Below are 21,893 nucleotides of genomic sequence, written 5' to 3' on the forward strand. Positions count from 1 at the left end.
CAGGCAAATCTTAGGAAGGCCCCTGACTTCACAAAGGATCTTTGACAGAAGGAAGCAGTGAGCTTTTCCAGGGGCTACAACAGCCCCTATAGGAACAGAACATTTTCAGCCAACTAGCAGAATGCTTATCACGGAAATGGAAGCCTCTGTGATGTTATTTGTATTGAGTAAGCCCTTTTTCCTTTTTATACTGATTTTGGGGGATTTTTCTTGTATTTTTTTTCTTTTTTTTGTAGTCAGTGTTTCTAACAACCGGGGAATCATCCTCCTGAACAGTCCAGTGAAATGATTTTTCTCGGTTTCCGAGCAGGCTAATGACTCAGATGGACTGCTCAGCTCTTCACACCTCTCACAACTCTGACCCAGCGTTTCTGGAGAAATAGCCTTCTCTCAATGGCAGTTTAGGGACAAGAATAATGCTCATTCTAGGAGTTAACTATTTCATATTTGGCTTTAACTGCAGTATTTGTTAAAATTTAGGGAACCTGAAATACATACATAAATACATAAAAATCTAGATAACTACATGCCATATTATATGACAGAGTTACATAGTATTTAAATTCAGTGTGAAAGTACTTTTTTCAATTAGTTAGGTACAAATGTTTCAAAGATAGGGTATAATAAGCACTTATTAAGAGTTGACTATAAAGGTATCTTCTGTATTATTGGTACACTAAATATGAAACGCTACACTTTACAAATAATTTGTGAGGCTTTTACTATATTCAGAATGCCTTTTGACTTAAGACCAAAAGACTGTCAATTTTCCTGTTATAAGGACAACAAAACACAGTCATTGCTCTAATGCAACCATGTTATAAATCCATGTCTGTCTGATTTCATGGAAAAAAATATATATTTCATTAATTTTGATTGACATAAAAATCATATATTTTCACAAGATGTAACTCATTTCGATGTTGCAATTTTGTTAGCCACCTGGTAATTTTTATACAGAAAATATTTTTCCAATGCGCTTAAAATTATTGTCTAATGAGATTGCTTTCATAAAGGCATATTTAAATTTATTATTTTGATAATTTGTCCCCAATATCAGTAATATGGAAATCTTCAAATATTAAAATAAGTTCATATTATGTGTTTAGGTTTTCATGCATATGAAATCTAACAGTGAAAAATAATTTTATAAATTTAAAAATTGTTTTGTTTTTCATATTAAGGCATAATATATACATATTAAAATAGTCAAATGACATTTATAATTCTAGGAATAATGAATAGTTATAATTAGTATTAAGGTATAGAACATTGTAGACATCAAAGAATAATAGAATTGCACTTGAATCAATCCAATTTAGATTTTAAATAGAAATTGGGCTACTCCTCTATTGTCTTCATGTGCTAAAGAGATGTATGATTTTTAAAACTATTTTATAATAAGAATATTATTTTCCTGCATTCATTAAAAATACAGAAAAAGGTTACAAGTGTTTATATATGTATAACAAACTCAATGATATCTTTTCAAGCATTTAAAGTGCAAAAGACAGCCTTTTTAATCTATTTTAAAACCAAATAAAGAGAATGATAGTAGGACTTAACCATTTTTAAATGAGGAGATTTTAGTACATATATGCCAATTAATAATCCTCCTCACCTAAAAAACATTTGTTACATTTACCACTAAGGGTTAAAAAAATACTTCTCAGATATGCTTTCATTACCCATTGCATCTCTGAGTTGCATACATTCTCTTCTATAATATTATTTTTTTTATATAAAATGGAATTCAAGCCTATGATGTCTCGTTGAGGAGTCAGAAGTGGTCAATGTGATAGATAGGTACATAATATATACAGTTTTCTGTTTTAAGAAGCTTGTTTAAGAAAATTTTAAAAATATTTTAAATAGAACAAATAGAAGATAATAAAAACAATTATTCAAGTTATATGAGCTCACTGTTTAGACAAAAACATCTATATTATAAATCCTGTAAAACAACTTGAGCATCAAAATACCTTTCTTCCTAGTATACATTCATTTCTTAAATTTCAGTCAGAAGTCTAATAGAATTGAAATACTTGTAGTCATGCCTCAGTCTTTTCTTTTTATTAAAAAAAAGCTTTACTCTTTTAATAAATATTTTTAAAACTTGAATTTACATAAGATACTCAAAATCTCAACTAATATCCTATTTACTTACAGAAATTTATTTGAAAATAATTTTCATCAAATAAATTATGTTTTAGAGTTGATACAAATTGACTAGAGATTGTGTAAATACTAAATGCACTAATCAAAACTAATAACTAGGGGCCGACCTGGTGGCACAGTGGTTAAATGCACATGTTCCACTTCTCAGCGGCCCAGGGTTCGCCGGTTCCGATCCCAGGTGCAGACATGGCACTGCTTGGCATGCCATGCTGTCGTAGGCGTCCCATGTATAAGGTAGAGGAAGATGGGCACAGATGTTAGCTCAGGGCCAGGCTTTCTCAGCAAAAAGAGGAGTATTGGTGGCAGTTAGCTCAGGGCTAATCTTCCTCAAAAAAAAAAAAGCCAAAAACACAAAAAACCCCCCCAAAACTAATAACTACACATACATCCTTTAAAATAGTCAATTATCATCAAACGCAAATTCTCATACATATTTGACTGCATTTTGTGTTTTTCACCCCCAAACTTTTTTCATGCTTATATAGCCTATTCCTTTATAATTGAAAATTTGAATTTCAGATAAAAAACCTTTGTAATGTTTTCTTTTAAAAAAATTAAACTCAAAAGTACTGTGACTGTGTATCCATTTATTAATATATATTAAAATTGTAACTGAAAACTTTTATTAAATATAAGCTAAAACTAGTGGTTCACTATAGGTTTTACAGAGGACAGTATCGGTGTTTGTTAAGTTGAAGATCAGTCGCACACACCTGAACCTTCTGATATTTCAAGATATCCCTTCGTTCAAAGATTCATCAAGGACTTCCTGGACGTCAAGCACTAGCCAGATGTTGCACTATTTTATAGGGTTCAATATTTCAACAGTGTAATATTTTGGTACTTTTTACACTTTGTGAAACTTTTATATGCTCATTTAGATTAGTCAGTCTTTTATAATTTAAACACGACCTTCCTCCCAAATGTGGCTATTACGTTCTATAAAGGAGACACCTATTTTTCTTTGAAATTTATATAAATATTTTATTTTTGGAAGTTAATGACTAAACTCAACTTATTCTCCACCTTCCCTCATCCTCCTCCCAACCTTTGGCTCTTGGACAGCAAAGGTTAAAGTAACGCTAATCATGAAAGGTCTTTAAAAAACGATGAAGCACGGAGAAGAACGTTCTGTCAGAATGGGTTGAGTCGTATTCCAGTTCCTAAAGGTGAGAATGGATTCACCTTTGCCCACATCAAAGCATCATTCAACGAGATGGCCGACTTCCCATCTTCAAGGAAAAATACAGGGCCCTGCACACAGGGAGAGTTGAGGAAAGAGAAGACGAGATTACAAATCCACAACATGTTTTTAAACTTCCAGAAAGAGAATCATTCTAATAAAAAAACCACTGGTGATATTCAGGCAATGCTGAATGGGAAATTTAAAAATATGAGAAAAATTAGATTTCTTTGAACTGCCACCAAACATAGAAACATTTTAAAAAATCTTAATGTTATACTCTGATGTCTTTCAAAATAGAATTTAGTTTTATAATTTGAATTCTTTAAATACAGTACTGCTACCAATGACAATAGGTATTGCTAATCTATTAATTACTACAAAGTTAACATTTTATAAAGGCATATATGCCTGGTAACAGACTTAAAAATACTTCATTATTTTAATTGTACAGCCTATGTCAGTACAGCTGGGGAAATTATTTAAGGTGGAAACTCTGAACCTGCTCTCCAGAAGATGAAAAATATACTGTTGCATATGTGTATATATAATTTAAAATCATGTCAGTCACATGATTTACTAGCCTATTTATAATTTAGTTACATCAGTCATTTTGTATATCAAGGGTAGTTCTGAAGAACTAAATGCAAAAGAAAACCTTTCAAGGTGCATTTCCCAGCTCTTAGAAGGAAAAGCTTAATTTAAAAAACACAAGATGGAATAAAAACTTATCTTCTAAATTATGTCCTAAAGTTATCAGGTTTTTGATCAGGATTTCAAATGACACAGCTTGTTGCTAGGAAATTATTTCTAGATATTGAAAAATTCATCGCATGAAGCAGACAGCTTCCTATTCATAGGTACTGGAAAATGTCACAGCTTTGATCAGAACACAGTAATTTCCTGTTGAAATAGAAATACGGAGGGTAGTACTCCATTGAAATTAGTCATTTGCACCTTAGTGTATCTGAGGAAATTAGTAGATCTTTTCCTAACAGAGGCTTTGGTGCAGAGAGGTTAGATAGCATATCTGTTGAGTCACTTGGCTATCTCGATGGAGAAAAAGGACCCGAAGAGGAGAAAGGAACATGAAGGTATCAAGTACTAGCGATAGCACAGAGGGCAGTGAGGGCACTCGAGATACATTCTAAAACTTGTATAATGTTTTTTGCTCTGAATTGTAAGTTATTGAATTCACTGCTTGGATTCTTTATCTCTGAACACAAGTGGATAATAAGCATGTATACAACTATGCGTCCTCTCTGATGTTTGGAATATACTGGTGCGATCTGAAGACTTAATTAGTTTGCCGTGTCAAGTCAAGCTATAGTTAGGGTTTATGCTAGTAGCAAGCTATTTAATTTACTTTGAGTGGTTATCCCAAAAAATACCTTTCTCCATTGGCCTGGCATGTCAGTATTAGAAATGTAACTAGCCATGTTACACTGGAAATATAAGAATCAACTTAGTACTGGGTGACTATTACTGGGAGCTGGAGTTCTTTCAATCCAGTCTGCAGTCTCAATTAGCGTTTCATGGGGATTCAGCTTTGTTTACTTCTTGGGACACCTACAACTGGTCCTGGCTCTGAGATGATGAAGGCTTCTTTATTTTCTGGAGATAATAGCACCCCTGGGTCACACTGGGAGGCTCCTGCATCATTCGTCATCATTACTTTGATTGTACATTAGGGACCATTCCTTGGGAATTTGCCATCCCTCAGGATTGATCCCAATAATTTTTAATTGCTGAAAAGTTCTGTAAATCAATGTAAGAGTATGCATAATATATCAATAATATATTATACATCCATCAGTTTTTAATTGCTTTCTTTGTGTTTATAAAATAAAAATGGAGACTAAAAAATTAAAATTAATCTATGGAGATATAATAATTTTTAACTGTGTTGATTGCTGCTTTGTCTCCCTTATTTAATTTCCCTAAGGATGTGATCTGCATGTATTTTAAAACGTTTGTTACTAAGTATACATATCATTTATTACTACGGATCCCTATTGCATGAATTGCTTTTATGATAGTAGTACAATGACCATCCCTGAGAATTTATTTTAAGGAGAGAGAGACCATTTAGACTAACTGTGGAAGCAGTAAGGGCAATATTTTTTCACTAGGCCTCAAGCCACTTTTATTCAGATTATGCTTATTTTAAGATCACATTTCAAAAAACAATAAAACAAAGAAAAATGATGGAAATGCAGAATTTATGCCTGACATTAGGCTGTACCTGGATTTTTAATCCCGTAAGACAAGAGATGTGAACATCGGAATGACTGGGAAGATTCGATCCAGTCACGTAATCTGGTCCAATAATTCCTTTGATTGGTTCTTCTTTTAGTCTCTTTAGTAAAGCTGCATAAACCATTCTCTGTGAGTCAGAAGGGGGTGTATATGGAGATTCTTCTGATGATCTACATTTTCAACAGATATTACATTTTCATTTTTGTAGAATCATTGAGTTATTAAGGTTTAGATTAGAAACAGTCCTTGGTGATTACTTAGTTCCCCTTTATAGATGACAGCAAATTAACTTGAGGCTTAATTTACAGTAAAACAAGTAGCTCAAAAAACGCAGGAAAGGATGGCATTGTAATCTATTACGCACAGATGCTGGGCAAGCCAAGGTTCATTACTCTGCCAAGACGAATCAGGAGACAATCCACATTTTCAACACGTTTGTCTATAATATTAAGTAATACCTCTGTATTCCAATCTTTACATTGGATTCACTCACCGGCTGACGGACTGTGTGCAAGCTCTCCATGCATCCAGTTCCTCAGAAAGGCGTTCAATTTTTAAAGGCACTGACACCTCCCGACGTTTTAATAGCTGACTGAAACGTGAAAAAGAAATTAACATCTGACATCCAAGACTAAGGTATCAAAACAGCAAATGAACTTTAAATAAGTGCACTTTTAGGTTTAACAACTAGTGTTCAACAATATCTATGCATGCATGAATATATGTACCTGTGTGTTTGCGTGTGTGCACACGCTCACTTGTATATTTAGCTTTTAAGTCCCTGGCAAGTCAAAGATGTTCAATAAATGTTGGTTGGGTGACGGTCTGCGTGAGCGAGCGGATGAATAAATGAACTGCATAATGTATGGAGAAAGGTTAGACAAGCCAAGCAATGCTGAGTAATAGCCACATCTGGCTATTGTATGGTACAGTGCGGCTCTGTGTTAAAAGTGGATGGTAGGCGTAGAAAGCAAGTGGGAGAGCAGTAAGAGAAGAACGTCAACCAACAGAAAGGAATGGAGATGCTGATTTCAATTCTTCAGAGACAGAGATGTGCGAAAAAAAGCAGTGAAACAGTGACAGCAGTGATCCATCACGTCTGTGTTTAGAAAACTGGAAAACAGACATAACTATTACTAATCATGAAGCTTTAGATAAGGGGTTACTGGTCCTAGTTTCTATAACAAGTTACAAACTCAGTATGTTTTTCAAGGAACCAGTTAATTGAAATTTAAAAGTAAAAGCTGTTTAGGGAGTAAAAAGAAAAACGACTGTAAGACCTTAAGGATGAAGTAAAAGTAAGCATTTCTGTAATTTGCATTTTATGGTTACCCTTGCTAGTTGTCATCATTCTGCCAGGACACGATAAAAATTGTTGAGAAAAAAAGATATAAATAACCCTTCCCCACACACATCTAACATTTCAGTAATATCTCAAATCAGTTAGGAGCTTATTTTTTTGACCCCAAATTATTGAACATAAAAACTCTCATTGACAATGTGGCTAGCTCCAGAATGAATTCCTTAAATAATCTGGCTTCCTGCCTACAATTTTGTACTTGACAATACCTTATCAGCGCAGCAGATTTTGATGATCTATGCTAGGTAAAGCAGTGTTAAAGAGCAAGAGAAAAACCAAGGTAAACAGGTGGAGAGAATGCTGTGAAAAATATCACGGAAAAGCTTACATTTGTCCAGGGAATTACAGGTAACTTGGTTTAGTGGGAGCAGAGAACATATAAAAGGATACAGTGGGTGACAAGTTGGGAACCCAATTTTTGTGGAGCTTTAATGTAAGACTAAGGATTTAGAACATTATCTGTAGTCAGTGGGGAGACCTGGAAAGCACTGAGGAAGGGTAGCGCTTCAGGAGGGCTAATGCAACAGCCGTACCTGGGATGGGGGACAGGAGGAAAAAGATGGAGAAGGTGAGAACATGAGGGCTACCGTCGCTGAGAGCTAATAAAGCCACAGCTATGGCGTTACAGAAAATGAGAAAAGGATGGAGGTGGGCATTGACTAAATAATCGAATGTTGACAGGGAGGGAAACACCTAATCATGACCCTGATCTTTAATTATGGGTGACAGAAATGTAATGACACCATCAAAAGAAAGGGCGAACACAAGAGAAGGAGTAGATCTGAGAAGGAAGAATATTTTAATATTGAGCAGGCTGAGTTGAAGGATGGGGTTCAGCGAGCTGCTGGATATACACAGAGGAGCGGGGAGTAGGCTCAGCCTGAATATAAAAGAATGAGTTATCTCCATAGAAGTGACAGGTGACACGTGAAGCTAGAAGAATGGTGAGGTTTCCAAAGGAAAGAGTGTAGGAAGGAGAGAGGAGAGAAGAGGTGTGGAGACGTGGGAGGACAGTGAGCTGGAGGAGCAGGGAGAAAGGGAAGGAGCAGAGCAGAGAACCAGAGAGAGCAAGCTTGAGAATCGGGTGTGAGTGGGTTGAGGAATCAATATAAGCAGCAAGACTGATGTGGATCAAGGCTGCCCCAGGTAGAGAAGACCAGGGCATCCTGGCCTATGTGCCAATCTATATGACCCAATTCATGTCTAAAGTTATACGACCACCTGATAACCAGACCCCACCGGTACTGATACCATTTAATGACTTTTTACATCATCTTTCCTTTGTCTAGTAACAATAAGTCACGTACCCATGCCTTATAAATTTAGCCCTAACCCTCAACACACTGCAGCTCTTTACTGCCCATGGGTCCTGTCCCCATGCTATTCTCTGAATAAAGGAGCATTATTACCAGACCCTGAGAGTCCAAGAAATCTTTTTTTCAATGACTTGGCTTGCCGAGCCCGCATCAAGACAAGGTAACAAAAAAATACTATTGCCAGACAAATAAGAGGACTTCTTCAAAATCAGGGTGGTCTTAAGTATTTCTTTCTAAACTAACATGTTTCCCTTAACTTGGACACATTCTCTCAAGTCTGTCCTGCCTTACAAATAAAAAGCCTTCTTTCTATTCTTTTTTTTTTTTTTTTTTTAAGATTAGCCCTGAGCTAACATCTGCCTCCAATTCTCCTCTTTTTGTTGAGGAAGACTGGCCCTGAGCTAACATCCATGGCCATCTTCCTCTACTTTATATGTGGGATGCCTGCCATAGGATGACTTGATAATCGGTGCCATGTCTGCACCCAGGATCGGAACCAGGGAACCCCGGGCCGCCGAAGTGGCATGTGTGCACTTAACTGCTGCGCCACTGGGCCAGCCCCTGTCTTCTTTTTATTCTTGATATTATTCCAAATGACCATTTTCTGTCTCTTTGCTTTCATCATTACCAAAGTCATATACAGCTAACCATATTCCGTTAAGTAATATTTTCATTCCATGTGATACACCCTATTGTTCCTATATTTTAGTATTGATAAAAGTTGCTTTTGAATTTTGGGTGTGCTGCCTGCACAGAAACAGATTTTCCTTGCGCACCCTGCCCTGAGGGTGCTAATTCCTACTACTCCTCGGCCTGCTCTGGGTGCACACCTACACCAACACCTACACCAGACATTCACTCGGCAGGAGGGTGAACTTAGAAACGAGGAAGGTTTGTTCCTCTCAGAACCCTCTGCCCCACAAGTAGGGTACTCAGAAAAATGCCACCCCAAGACCCTCAGCATTTGTAGGAGTTACCTGCTCTGCCATTGAGCAAACTAGTAGACCTGGAAATGTTTTTTCAGGGGAGGCACTGTGGATTTTACTGTTGAGTACAAAAGTTTTAGGTACAATGGCTAAAATTCAGCAAGCTGTCAGAAAACATATGAACTTGGCAGGTTCTGCCTGAATATAAAATAGTGAGCTATCTGCCGCTCACAAACACTTTTACCGTGCTTTTTTCTACTGTGTAGATTGGAAAGCTAAGATACATAGTTTCTCATGTTCTTTTTTAAAGATTTTTTTTTATTTATTTTTTCCTTTTTCTCCCCAAAGCCCCCCGGTACATAGTTGTATATTCTTCGTTGTGGGTCCTTTCCAGTTGTGGCATGTGGGACGCCGCCTCAGCGTGGTTCGATGAGCAGTGCCATGTCCGCGCCCAGGACCCGAACCAACGAAACACTGGGCCGCCTGCAGCAGAGCGCGCGAACCCAACCACTCGGCCACGGGGCCAGCCCCAATTTCTCATGTTCTTTTAAAGGTAGGGCTACATACTTCTGGCCAGTGTGACGCAGACATACAACCCTACGGAGGACTTTCCTTCTGGAATCAGATGGTCTTGCCCTCTGTGGTCTTCATCCTGTCACTCTTACCTCTCTCTCCCGCTTAGGATGCAGACACAATAAACAGAGGGGTTGCAGCTACCTGGTAACTATGGGTAACCCAAGCAAGAGGAAGGAAGTCAAGAATGTCAGAGTCAAGAATCCAGGTCTTTCATGGAATCCATGAGCAGCTGTAACAGCCTTGGAATGCCTACCTCAAGTGTCTTGACATAAGACCAATAAACCCTACGTGTTCAGGCTAGAATTAGGATTTCTGTTATTTACAGCCTAATTCACTTCTACTTTATTGCTGTTTTGTTATAAAGTACATGCTGAGTGAATAAATAGATGCATACAATCTATATTTGCTGTTTCTATGATACCCTTAGAAACTAATCATCTTAGTGAAAGGAATTTCTCCTATTTCATAACAGAAGAGAAATTATTTTTACCTTGTGTACTCATAAAGTGCTGGAACAATGCTTTGGTATTGTCTTCGGATAGCCAATAATGCACCAATATAACCACATAATATGAGCAATTCATTTCGAGCTCTAAAAGATAATAAGCATATTAATTTAAATTCCATAATTTGAGGTATAGAACATTACTCTCATATATACTTATTATACTCCTATTTCTGTATTTTGTTGAGTGACATTTATAGCAAAATACGCTTAGAAAATTTTCTAAACTTCTAGATGTTTTATTAATCAGTTAACTTCTATTCAGACATTTATGCTATAACATAAATTGTAATTTAAAATAAAAGACTTTACATAATATTTGACTCTTGCCTTCTTGTTTTTCTCTACTCCTTGACTGTTTCTTCATTTAATTTCTCTAGATCACAGATTTAGGAATTCCTGGCATATGGTGTAGACTCTAGGAAAGGGCAAAGAAGACCCACTCCATTTCCTGCCAGGAAAGATGCCAAAGCTTCTCAGGCTGCTGTGTTATCTTTTCCACGTGGGCATAAAAGAGAAATAGCCCAAAGCCTCTATTACCAATTATGCATCATCTCTGGGGACTTTAGTTATATGGATAACAATGTCCTTATATGATACTTGAGTTTAGGCATTGTGCCTACTTTTTACCTTCTAGTACTTTCTCTTCATTCCTCCAAACTAGTACACTTTGCACACAGTGGATATTTAATAGTTTCCTAAAGACTTGAGGTGTAAATCCACCCCAAAGCTTTGAATTAACCCTATTTGAACCACATACATACACATATATAAACCTACACACACTAGGCATTAATAAGTGGGACCACTAATTTATTTCTGTTTCAAATTGACCTCTGTATTTTTTCTTAAGAATCTAAAAATAAAAATGTAATCTTTCTACAAGTGCATCTACCAGTCCAAGATAATCTTCTTTCTTTTTTTTTTTTAAGACTTTTTTCTTTTTTAAAGATTGGCACCTGAGCTAACAACTGTTGCCAATCTTCTTTTTTCTTTTTTTTTTCTTTCTGCTTTTTCTCCCCAAATCCCCCCAGTACATAGCTGTATATTCTAATTGTGGGTCCTCCTAGTTGTGACACGTGGGACGCCACATCAACATGGTCTGATGAGCGGTGCCATGTCCGCGCCCAGGATCCGAACCAGGAAAACCCTGGGCCGCCTCAGCAGAGCATGCGAACTTAATCACTCGGCCACGGGGCCGGCCCCTGATCTTATTTCTTGACCTAAACACCAGGAACAATACATCCATTTTGAAACACTACATAGGTTCAGTTACACATTTTGGGAAAAATATACTCACTCAGTACATGTATGCAAGACTAATTTTTCTGTACGAATATAACTCAACAAGTCAAGAACAGGGTAAATGGTGTCCAAAGTCCAATCTGAACTCTTGATGTATTCTGACAAAATAAAACCAAAGAAAAGATTCTCTAAGTAACAGTAATAAAACGTGTCCATCCAATTTTTAACTTATGTATTAATTCCCTTTTGGTCAATTCTATCTACCTCTTTATTTGCTAGATCACAAGTATTTGCCTATTTATCTCTTTCAGGTCCCCATACCGCACAATCAGTAATCTCTTTAGTTTTTGAATTTGGAATGGCTAGTGCTTGATTTTAAGGCTGTTTATCAATATGAATAAAAAGATCAAATAAATGAGTAGATTTTAAATTACACCACCAACTAGAAACTTACCTTTGATGAAGTCAATACCAACAGGAAGGGCTTTTTCAGGTTCTTGACTTAACAAGTAATACTTTATAGTTTCAAATACATTGCCATCTGCATGGGCTGTCTCAGCTAACTGCATACATTCCTCTACTGTGGGTAGCTTGCACTAGAAAAGAATTAGTTTGTTGGAATTAGTACCCACAAACGTCATCTAGCAAAAAATGCTGAGATTAGTATTTTAGAACAAACATACTGACCAGAGTCAAAAACTACGTTAAATGTAGAAATCTTAAAAGATGCACTCCATCCTCCACATGTTAATTTAATTTCACTTGGCCTTTGAGACAAAGCAACTTTATTTCAAGCAGAAAGGCAAAAAAACACACAAGCTCTAAAAGTTTTTAGCTTTGACATTCTGAAATGTCACAAAGTGGAGATTTTGAGCCCATGAAATCTCCTTACTGTAAAGTGAAAAGCAATACTCCCCATTTTTTTAAATAATTGTTTTTCTGTTAAACTTGAGCATCTACTCCTCCGTCAGGTAAATTCTTCTGCTTCCATGATGCAGGCAGGAATCAAGTTATCGTTTATATCAAACGATAACTTCTGGGATGTTCATGCTTTTTGAAGTGTAGGTGTTAAAGTTTGTTGGTTTGTTTCTAAGCAACACTTAGAAATAGTTCAACGCTTTCTCTCACCAGACTTGGGCAACCACTCTGAGACGAGCTTCCACTGCACCACGTATTTTGCGCTGTGACCCCAGATGACGGGCTTCGTCCATAGGCAGGTCATCTATTGCCTCTCCTTTGAGATTTGTCACCCTCTCCCCTCTCACTTGTCTTTCACATCCCTTTAAATCGCTAAGATGGTTTGTTCAATTTATTTATTTATTAATGCATTTATTCAATAGTTTCATATTTCCTGTCATTTAAAAGCTAGGTAAACTGAAGATTTGATCCCTCAATCTCTCTCTCTCTCTCAAAAAAATTACAACAAACTAAACGAAAGGAGCTCTCATGTATGTGACATGTCACATTCTTTCCTCCTCTCTCTTCACCAAATGCCAGTTATTTCCTGAGCAAGCACTATGCGCCGGGGGCCGTGCCTGGATGCACAGAGCGAGCTTCTTCATGAGGACGCGTTCTCTGAGTAGAGGGAATAAAAAGTGGCTCCCTTTGAAATTCCCTTCTCAAATAGAATTGCAATAAGAAGAGTAAGAGGATCATCTTTTTGACTCTTATCCTTTCTTAAAATTCTAAAAGTTACATAAGTTAACATAATATTTGAATATATAATTTTTAGTATTACTTGTGAAATTGCCCAGGGTTATTAACACTTTTCACATACTAACTAGTCTTTCTAAAGAGTTATTAATAAAGCCTGACCAGAGAGTCTAATCATATCCTTTCAGAGTGTGTGGTGAAAAGATGAGGGGGGGAATGCTGTTCTCGTCCCCATCATCAACAGCTGTGTAAACACGGACAAGGATGCAGCCTCTCTAAGCCCCCGTATTGACACCTGCGTTAGTGTACATTAAAACGCGACACAGCAAATGTAAAGGACAACTGAAAAAAACCACTCCTGCCTCCTTCCGTAGGCATCTTAATTTCAACATAAAAATAGCTTTTATTTGTCATGTTTATAAAACCAAAGCACAGCTTACATAAAATATGATTCACAGAATATAAAGTATATAATAATCATCTCACAACCCACTGGTAACTTTGAACATTTATCCTTTCACAAGTATTTCCCCTGATACCACACACACTCACACATACACACACACACATGCACTCATTCACACACACTTTTTTTTTTAAATTGGCCCTGGGCTAACATCTGTTGCCAATCTTCGGTTTTTTTTCTTCTTCTCTCCAAAGCCCCCCAGTACATAGATGCATATTCTAGTTGTAGGTCCTTCTAGTTCCCCTATGTGGGATGCCACCTTAGCATGGCTTGATGAGCAGTGCTAGGTCTGTGTCCAGGATCCTAACCCTGGACCGCCAAAGCAGAGCACATGGAACTTAACCACTCCGCCATGGGGCTGGCCCCACACACACTCTTGATCTATCTATATTAACGTGATATTCAGTATGCATCCATTATTGAACGAAAAGGACCTCCCCACAGGGGAAAAATCAAAGTTCATATAAGTGACACAAACTTTGTTATTCTGAGAGTTAAAAATGAGAAAATGTTTTACTTATATCTTATCTTAAAAGAACTGTATATATCTTCTTAAATATGCTACAAATAAAATAAATATGTTCACAGCTATTTTCAAAATGAAAGTCATATGGCATGTGCATAGTTTCATAATCTGCACTTTATTTAATTTTTATAGCCACCTACCTATGTCAATAAAAACAGAACTTCATAATCCTTTTAATGGATTAACAGCACTGAAATATAGAAATGTACTATAACTTATATAAATAATCTCCCTATTTTGGGCATTTTGGTTGTTTTTATATATAATCTTGGTACATAAATTCCTATATCCTGCAAAGGAGTATTTTTTCAAAGCACTTTAGAAGAATGCATGCAATGTGAGTTTACAACAAAAAGATGGCCATCTAGGGAGCAGGCCTTCACAGACAACGAATCTGCTGGTGCCTAATCTTAGACTTCCCAGCTTCCAGAACGTGGGGAAAAAAAGAAACTATCCTTGAGCCTCAGACAGGAACAATGAACGCTGACCCCTCCGGTATTTCTTCTACCAAGAATAGCTTCTGAGATGAAGAAACTGAAGTCTAGCAGCTAAAAGGGCTAAGCAAAGAGTTCGAGAGGATATCAGAACTGAAACAGAGGTCTTCTGATGCCCAGTCCAGAGTGCTCCCCTCCACCCATGACACCTTTCTACGTTTTAGTATTGGCCCCAGTATGGAGATCTATCCATTTGCAACTTTTACATCATGGCATTCTGTAAGGATGGCAATAATTGTATGCACATTAGTATCATAAAAAAGTGATTTACCAAAAAACCTCCAAACCTTCATTAATTCTTTTAAAGATCCTAAATTGTCTATTTTTAAAAAGTGAGCACACATGGGCCCTAAGATGCAAGGAGGTGCAGTGGGAAGGGCTTGTGAGTCGGAGCAAGAGATGCTGAAGTTGCTGTTCTCACTCACTCCACCATTGACTAACTCAGGCCAGTTCCTCACCTTCCTTGAGTTCATTTTCTTTGTCAATAAGAACAATATCCCCTGCTTTTCAGGGTTTCATGAGAATTGAGTAAAATACAAATACATGTGAAATTTTAGAGCCATTCCAAGTATACAGCAGAAGCTCAATGGTACTTCTTATTGTTATCATTTTTATTGTATTTATAAAAGGGTCCTAAAGGGACCATATAATTGTTTCTCTGCATGTCTCTCTGTTTGCCGGAACCTAAAATTAGTTAAATCATAGTATTGCATTCCGAACTAGACTGTTTAATATCATCAGCGTACCTTCTCATGAAGATCATTTATCTCTTCAGTGCACCCTGGGTAGAAAGCACAGAGTTTCACTAACTGTAGTTCATTATCAGGAGTCATCAGGAGGAGATCGGCTGCCAAATTCCTATTCACATAACAAAGGGGAAACTTCAACGGGGAAAATAATCTAAAAATAACATTTAGAACAATTTCAAAGGAAAAAGACTCTTATTACCTCTTTTGCTTTTCTATTTACAAAAACAGCACTAATTTCCTGCTTAATTATGAAACTCCTCTAAATATAGATTACAGAAACCAAAGGGCATGAATAAAAAGTGAATTAGGAAATTCCTAAATATTTTTTAAAAATCTACCCTGACTCTTTACACATTTACAATTAATTTTGTTATTATACAATAATTCTCTAACCAAACTAAATAGCATTAGAAATGTTCTTTGGAGCAAATTACAAAGCACATGTGTGAAAGCTAATTCTCATCGACTTGGTTATGTTGCTAACACTGGACAGTTGTGTCAGCCCACTCATTAAAGCTGGCAGGGTACTTAGATATTTTCAGTTTAGAATTTGGGGACTCTGCATATTTCTTAAACTTTAGGTGGAAATCAAAGATAGAAATGCAGCTTTCTAATTTACTTTTCAAAGATTCCATCAATGGAATAAATCATTTTAAAATAAGGCATTTAAAAAGTTGTATACACACAGATTTATATTCAAAATATTGTGTATAAAATCCTTTTTAAGAATCCAGTGAAGAGTGAAGAGTTTTTGGTTGACTGCATCATAACTGAGTAAATGCTAATTTTTAATGATTCAAGATGTTATTATTCAACTTTCAAGAAATTGATATATACACATGCAGCATGCCTTTAGAATAGGCAATATTTCGAATGTGAATTTATGAAGGGCTAGCTGTGGACTCAGTGTAAAATCCTCTTTCATCTTTATTGTGAAGCCTTCAGTAAATTCTACAGTGGTCATTTATGTAAATAAATTATGTTTAACATTAAGAGACGTAAAATCAAGAATACAGTGAGTATAGGGGGCTGGCCCATAGGCGTAGCAGTTAAATTTGGGTGCTCTGCTTCCGTGGCCCGGGATTCACCAGTTTGGATCCCAGGCACGGACCTACACACGGGTCATCAAGTAATGCTGTGGCAGGTGTCTCACATATAAAGTGGAGGAAGACGGGCACGGACGTTAACTCAGGGCTAATCTTCCTCAAAAAAAAAAAAAGAACATAGCAATATAGAACAGGAATAGAGATAATTTGTGTGTGTCAAATTTTCTATCATCATTGGGCAGGTTAAGTTTTTGAGTGTTTTCACAAGTACCAAATTTGAGTAATTTATCTGTTCCTGCTAAAAAGTATAAATGACTTTGTTTTCTGACCAACATTTAACAGTGGTTTTTAATAATGTTCATGAGAATATAGAAATCATCATTTACTTTTACAGTGTGTAAAATAGCTGTGCTAACACTATTCAAGCGTCTATGAACTACAGATAAAAATCTGGCTTTCTTACCACAGAACTATATCCTGATACAGTGAAATTTACACCAATGCTAGCTAATTTTATTCACTCTTTAGTCTATACTATTCATGGAAAATTCAGTACACCAATTGGGGAAAATGGACGTATATGTAATGATACAGACCAACCAAATGATCTAAATTCCTAAATTTCACTATCAGAACAGGAGCTTTAATTTGCTTAGCTGAGTCAGCCATTATTTTGTGTTGTAGAAAGCCACAGTTCATTTATTACACTGGCTTTCAGTAGAAAATCATGAGTGATTTTGTACCAAGGTTATAGGAACTGTTCTCATTACTTTGGAGTTAGGTTTTATATAAGTTACATAAATGAATTGGCATTCTATAAAACAATGAAGCAAAAACAGCTACTGATGATTTCTTAATAGAGTTGTTATTCTAAAAGTAAAACATAAATTTTTAAATTAAACAGTTTTATAAAACTAAATAATACCTGTATCCAACAGATGGAAAGCTAAAAAGAAAATAATTTTGAATATGAATACGATGACTATGCAATGAGAACCAAGAAGAAGCAAACTTCCACCAATAAACAGAAAAAATGTAAAGTATTCTTGGTTTATAAAATTATGAGCATTCTCTTGAAATTATGCAGCTGTCTTAATTATCTTTTCAAATTTGTGGAGCTCTACTAACAGCCATAAGGATTACAGATTTCCCCTGGAAATAAACCTGATCAGCAGCATATATTCCAGAATGTGAACTTTATACTGGTTTCTGGTACACATATCTATGGATATATAAAGGAAAACTCTTGGGAGGAATTATAAGGAAATAGAAATTTGTTTTATATTAAAAGCAACTATGACATATAGTCAGTTGAAAGATTTTTAAATCTCTTCTATATTTAACATCTATTTCTGTTCTGCTACTTTGTGCCCTTATTTTTTAAAAAAACTAATCACATTTTATTTAGATTAGATGACTCTTAGCAAGGAGTCAGTCACCTCTGTGAGTAAATAATTTGAGTTAGATCTCATGCTTTGGGATGGGTCTAGGGCAAGTCAGGGTAACTATGTTACTGACTACCACAGTTCTTGACAGAGGGAAAACTGGCTACTCTCAGAGGATGGTCAGCATGAAATACATTTAAGTCTAAGACTGATGGTGGGGTACCACTACATTTTAGTGGGGGGAAGGGAGCTCTTATATCACTGTAAGATATGGGTAAAAATTAGAATAATTCTGAGATTCCTGATTCATTATGAAGCGCCCAGATCCAGACAGAAAAAGAGAATGGACAGTGTTGCTCTTTTTCTGAGTTAGCCCCACGTATGGAGGTGGTATAGCGTGATAGCTGACAGAATGAGTGTTTGTGTCCCCCCCAAATTACTATGTTGGAAACTAATCCCCAGTGTAATGGTATGTGGAAGTGTGGCCTTTGGGAGGTGATTAGGTCATGAGGACAGAGCCCTCATGAATGGGATCAGTGCCCTTATAAAAGAGGCCACAGAGAGCTCCCTAACCCTTTCCACCATGTGAGCACCATGTGAGAAGACGGCCAATTAGGGACTAGGAAGCCAGCTCTCATCACACACCGAATCTGTCAGCACTCGATTGTGGGCTCTTCAGCCTCCAGAACTATGAGAAATAGATTTCTGCTGTTTATAAGCCACCCAGGCTGTGGTATTTTCTTATAGCAGCCCGAACTGACTAGGGCAGTAGCTCAGTGCAAACTCTGAAGCCAGTTTATGTAGCTTTGAATCTTGGCTCTCCCACTTTCTGAGACCTGAGGCGAATCAGGATCTTCTGCAGAGCATCTAGAGAGTTACTACATGTAAAGTGCTTAAAACAGTGCTTGGCACACAGTGAGCAGGAAAGACGTGTTATTATTATTATTACTATCTGTAGTGTTCAACAGTGGAGTCTATATAGCTCCATTTTAAGAGCAGTGTTTGTGTGCATGGGGTATACCTGGGGAGAGGTGAAAGTCCTGATAAGTTTATTTAGAAACGTCTTCAGGTTCTAAGTATTTGCGGGAAAGAGAAGATAAAAGTCTGAAATCATCTTTATTCAACAAATGTCTAGTGAGTGACAGCATCACATCTTTCCTGAAGGTGCCTCCATCGTGAAGGACCATCTGCCTAAAGAACAGGACTGCAGATGTGAGCGAGAATTCTCTAACCTGGATTGCCAGCTCACTCACAGACTTTTCAGGTCTATCTCTTAGAGTATTGCCCAAGTTTGGGGAAACAGCCAAACCTTAAACTAAGACACAAGATCTGAGAAGAATGAGTGTAGATATGCAGAATTTAACATGAGGGAATGTGCTGTCCTGATAATCGTAAGAAGGGCACATTTATCGTCTCATGATGCTTTATGTGCTTGAAATGTTATGGAATTACAACGGGGCTACTTCAGAACAGGTCATGGTAGATTTCTTATAGAACCATGGGAGTTCTCACCATTCCTTCATTTTCACATCACCATTTCCTCCCAATATCTTATCTTTTATTTAAAAAGGAGACCCTATATTCTCCAAAGCACATCTTATCAGATGCAATTTACAACATTTAAAAAATGTATCCCCTCACTATAAAAGTATTCTTTGAATTTAGAAATTCTTACCACGTTGAAATCATCATGCATTTTCTCGCCAATAATTCCAGGGCGTAGTGGGTTGCTGGTGCAGCAGACTCTCCCAGAACCGTGCCCACAGAGACAGCCAACTCCAGCTCATTCCCACGAATCAGGGACGCCATAGCAAGCTTGCTCAATGAGAAAACAATTTCTTCAGTTTCACAGATGCTGGGTAGGACCATCATTCCCCGCCAAGCTCATAAAGTAGATAAAGCCGTGTTAACCTATAATCAATTATTCTTATAAAATATTGAATGCAATATTTATACAAAGGACTTATGTAAAAGCAAGTGCAATTTTCAGATGGAAAAGCTGATAAGGAGACACCCAGGAAACTTTATTAGGTCAGAATTTAAGAGTTTAGAACCTTTGCTCATATTTTTATAATTAATGACTAACAGTCTCTCTGCAATATTCTCAACGTGTCCTTCAGTCTCTCTATCCGAAAAAAATGTAAATCCTTAAAAGCTTCTTCACTACCGTACAGTGATTATCAATTACCCCACAAAGCCAATATATCTAAGGCTACACGCAAAATAAAATCTATACCTTTACTTAATATTTTCTTTATTACATTAGTGGGTCAAATGGAAAATACCTTAAAAACATAACTTGTGAAGAATATGCTAAAGTATATGTAAAAATAAGTGCTTTCAGAAGTCAGATATTCTGAGTCCAAGTCTAGCGACTTTTCCCTTACACACTACTGCTTCTTATACATATGCTGAAATACTTAAAGTTGTTACAAATGTGTATCTTGAGATAAAAAATAAACACATTAAGCAAATAAAGAAAAAAGATCTCACAGTCTGTAGAGTTTATGTGTGCTTATCAGGCATGCAATTACCCAGGCGTGGAAAGCATGCAAAACCAGACCGTACACAGGAAGTCAATAGTTTTTCCCCTCAAACACCAGGACACATCTTAAGAGCTTTTCATCCACACAAACCAGTTTGAAATGTTGTACCTCAATATTATCTACAGCGAGGTGGCAGCACGCGGCCAGGACAGCTCGTCCATCCTGAAAATGCCATTCTGCCAGTTCGGTACTGACTTTGTGCAGGAGTCTAGGGAGAAAAAGAACATATATTCTGTGCAAACACAGAGATTCCATCATGAAAGTGAACTAATGCCCTTTGATAACAACCTGATTAAGGGATCAAATAAGATTTAATTCGATATCCTTGATTTAGGTATAAAGCCTGATTTGGAGGAAAAAATCAGGAAAGTAGTCTTTCTTAACAGATGAGCTGATCAGCCCCCCAACCGCCACCCCGACACTTGTCAGAAGAAAAGTCTAATTTTCAAAATTCACCATCCTACATTGCATAATTTATGACTCAGCTATGGGGTAGTCAACCTTACAAGAAATACAGGGGAAAGTGAAACTATCCCAAATTTAGGTGGTGACCAAAATATGGGTAGTGCGTGTTAGATCTTTAAAATGTCAAGTTTAGAAACGGCAGCGAACAGCAAGAAAGAACCAGGAAGGAACTTGCTAGTCCCCACACATTACTTGCTTAACATTTTATGATTTTTTTTGCTTGAAATGTGTCCTAAAAGTTTAAATATCCTATTTTCTCAGGGTATAATAGGAGCCAACAGATGAGGCAGGGGAAGGTAGATTATTAGATTTAAAAAAGGTCAAAAGGCTAAAGAATTCTAATTTCTATTTCTTTTAAAAACATAACTATTTGAATTTCTTCTTTAAGAGGCCCAAATGTTATTCTAGACACTAACGGTGGGTTATGGGATTATGAACCACGTTCCTGCGATATTATCTGTACTGACTTTACAGTGAAACATTAGTTGATGAGTTTAAGTACATATAAGTACACTTCTCTATTCATCCAGGAACGGATGCTGTGATGGAACTAGATGGTGGTGAGAAATGCAGTTGTGGACATGAGCCAGTCAAGTCTTCTGCATACAAGAAGAATGAACTGCATGGCCCTCGAAAACTCCTAAAGGGAAACCAACCGGAAAATGCATTGACCCCAAACAAAGAATAAATGGCTCACTCATTAAAGTCTTCATTGTAGACATCATCAGAATATGAAGACCCTTTAGGTGCAGAAACATGAAAGGTTTGCATATTTCCCTCACAAGCAGCCTGGAATTTAATGAGATCATTAGTTAATCTTTAGCTAATTATTAACTGACCAATTTCAGAATATTATTTTGAGCAAAGTATACTTAAATCATGTTTGAGATTTATACTACAATTGAAGATACCCTTGGAATGCGTGAAAAAAAATGTGAACTCCTTTGTGAGTATGAATGTGAAGCATCAAGTAAATATTTACTAGAAAAAGTTGCTCAAGCATATATAATGTTCA

General features: G+C 36.7%; 1 protein-coding gene across 13 annotated transcripts in view; it reads right to left on the minus strand.

The window, feature by feature from the left end:
* Positions 1-21,893, minus strand: part of WDR17 (WD repeat domain 17) — a 101,592-nt gene that overhangs the window by 1,849 nt on the left and 77,850 nt on the right. For 3 of the 13 annotated variants that reach the window (XM_070599121.1, XM_070599118.1, XM_070599120.1), the window contains 10 exons: positions 21,576-21,667; positions 20,522-20,621; positions 19,543-19,682; positions 15,434-15,545; positions 12,003-12,144; positions 11,604-11,706; positions 10,289-10,390; positions 6,114-6,212; positions 5,607-5,790; positions 2,746-3,432 (listed from right to left, as the gene is read on the minus strand). In XM_070599121.1, the coding sequence (XP_070455222.1) occupies positions 3,313-3,432; positions 5,607-5,790; positions 6,114-6,212; positions 10,289-10,390; positions 11,604-11,706; positions 12,003-12,144; positions 15,434-15,545; positions 19,543-19,682; positions 20,522-20,621; positions 21,576-21,667 (1,194 nt within the window). In that variant the 3' untranslated portion in view covers positions 2,746-3,312. Of the gene's footprint in view, positions 1-2,194; positions 2,452-2,745; positions 3,433-5,606; positions 5,791-6,113; positions 6,213-10,288; positions 10,391-11,603; positions 11,707-12,002; positions 12,145-15,433; positions 15,546-17,407; positions 17,429-19,542; positions 19,683-20,521; positions 20,622-21,575; positions 21,668-21,893 lie in introns of those variants that run through there. The other 10 variants (XM_070599122.1, XM_070599113.1, XR_011534424.1 and 7 more) reach the window with 8 other exon arrangements.

Source organism: Equus przewalskii, chromosome 28, assembly GCF_037783145.1.
Source record: "Equus przewalskii isolate Varuska chromosome 28, EquPr2, whole genome shotgun sequence".
Taxonomy (NCBI): Eukaryota; Metazoa; Chordata; class Mammalia; order Perissodactyla; family Equidae; genus Equus; species Equus przewalskii.